Source organism: Equus przewalskii, chromosome 4 (assembly GCF_037783145.1).
Source record: "Equus przewalskii isolate Varuska chromosome 4, EquPr2, whole genome shotgun sequence".
In the NCBI taxonomy this organism is placed as follows: Eukaryota; Metazoa; Chordata; class Mammalia; order Perissodactyla; family Equidae; genus Equus; species Equus przewalskii.
Genome location: NC_091834.1, coordinates 96,808,300 through 96,810,414, shown reverse-complemented (window position 1 = coordinate 96,810,414; position 2,115 = coordinate 96,808,300). Strand labels below are relative to the sequence as shown.

The 2,115-nt window shown below is 42.3% G+C and overlaps 1 protein-coding gene across 1 annotated transcript; it reads right to left on the bottom strand.

Annotated features, from left to right (window-relative positions):
* Positions 1-511: 511 nt before the first annotated feature.
* LOC103556938 (olfactory receptor 2A14-like) lies at positions 512-1,444 on the bottom strand. The gene has a single exon (XM_008529247.2). It carries the CDS (start codon positions 1,442-1,444, stop codon positions 512-514), a length of 933 nt encoding a protein of 310 aa, XP_008527469.2.
* Between the last annotated feature and the right edge of the window lie 671 nt (positions 1,445-2,115).

Below are 2,115 nucleotides of genomic sequence, written 5' to 3'. Positions count from 1 at the left end.
TGAACCTCCCCTCGCTCCTGGCTTCTGCTCTGACCACCCTGGTGTCTTGCCCACATGGCCCTGCATGCTGTGCCCTGCCTTCTGTTCCCAGGACCTGTGGGTATAATCAAGTATTTTGTCCTGAGCCTCTCCTTTGTCTTCTCTTCTGGTCACAACTGACAGACCATCACATTTTAAAAAAATGCAAAACACTTGGTCTGCGACTTGCATTTTTTGTTTCTTCACAGTGACTTCGATGAACAAAATGAGTAATTTTTAAAAGGCCCAATATTTATCAATTTTTCAAATTGTTTTATGATTTTTGGATCATCTCTAAGAATCTTTGCCTACCCAAAGTCATGAAGATATTCATCTATTTTATTTCCTAAAATATTTATGGTTTCTGCTTATATGTTTAGATCTATAATATTCTTTTTTAACTTGGTATTTATTATAACACAGGGCAGAACATGCCACCCACCATATTCACAGGGCACCAAGCCCCCTCCCCCATGATGATCTCTGCTGTCTCTCACACTGGCCTCGCCTTGCACAGCACTCTCCTCAGGGCCCCCTTGACCTCTGCGTTCCTCAGGCTGTAGATCAGCGGGTTCAGCATAGGGTTGAAAAGACTGTAAAACAGGGAAAGGATCTTCTGCTGCTCCTCAGGATGGCGGGATTTGGGGGCCATGTACATGACGATGGCGCTGCCAAAGAAGAGCCCGACCACACAGAGGTGGGAGGAGCAGGTGGAGAAGGCCTTTCTGCGGCCCTCCCCAGACTGGATCTTGAGGATGGCAAACAGGATGCGTGTGTAGGAGACCAGCACCAAACAGAGGGGCCCGACTAAGATAAAAACACAGGATGCAAAGATGACAACTTGGTTGAGCCTAGTGTCAGCACAGGCCAGCTTGAGGACAGACAGGATTTCACAGAAGAAGTGGTTGATTTCATGACGCACACAGAAGGGCAGCCTCAGGATCAGAACTAAATGAACCAGAGCCAAGATGAAGCTAAATGCCCATGAAGTGATGACCAGGACCAAGCACACTTTCCAGCTCATGATGACAGTGTAACGTAAGGGGTGGCAGATCGCTGTAAAACGATCATAGGACATCACCACCAACATCAGGCACTCTGTGTGAGCGAAAGCCAGATAGAGAAATGTCTGCATAATGCAAGGAACAAAGAAGATAGTTCTTTTCTGGCTCACAAGATTTGCCAGCATCTTGGGGACATTGTTGGAAGCATAGGACATGTCAATGATGGCCAAGTGGGAGAGGAAGAAGTACATAGGGGTGTGAAATCTAGGATCTAAGCAGATAAGCCCCAGAATGACCCCATTCCCCAGAAGGGTGAGGGTATAGAAGAGAGAGAAAAGTCCAAAGAGGACCAACTCCAGTGCTGGGTCCACCTGGAATCCCAGCAGGGTGACTTCTGTGATCCACGTCTGGTTGCCTGCCATGCTCCTGCGGCAGAGACAGACAAGCCCATGTCCACAACAGGAAGATCGGAGCTGTAGGGCAATCAAAATGCAAAATATTTACTGAAACTTACAGAGTTAGCATTTAGAAATGTATTACTTTGGCAAGTTGTTCTATAATTTATTTTTAGATATATTGTAAAAGTGACTCAGGGTGCTCATATAAGTCAGAAAAATAAGCCCCTTGAATCAATGGAATATTATGACATATTTATAATTATAGATAAAATAAATTATAAGACAACATAATCTGATACATTAGAATCTTCTGGGACCTCTGTTCCATCTCCAGTGTTTGTAGTTTTATTGTGAGAGTTTTATTTATTCTTTATCAGCACTTGATACTGAAATTTATGTATAAGTGAAAGAATATTTTGTGAAGTATAAGTGAAAGAACATAATAAACATATCCAAATATTCTAAATTCAGTTATACATGATGATGTTTTGGTAGCCTCTTCAAGTATGAAATTCAAAAGGAGAAAATATATTTACATTAACTGTGCGTATCTATAAAGATGACAACTGTACAGTAATTGTATTTTGTTTCGATGTTATCTCTTTTCCCTTTTATAACTTAATATAGAGACAAATCCCAGAGCTTAGCTTATTTCCTGGTGTGACAGAATCATTCGTCCTCACAATTTCCTCCCA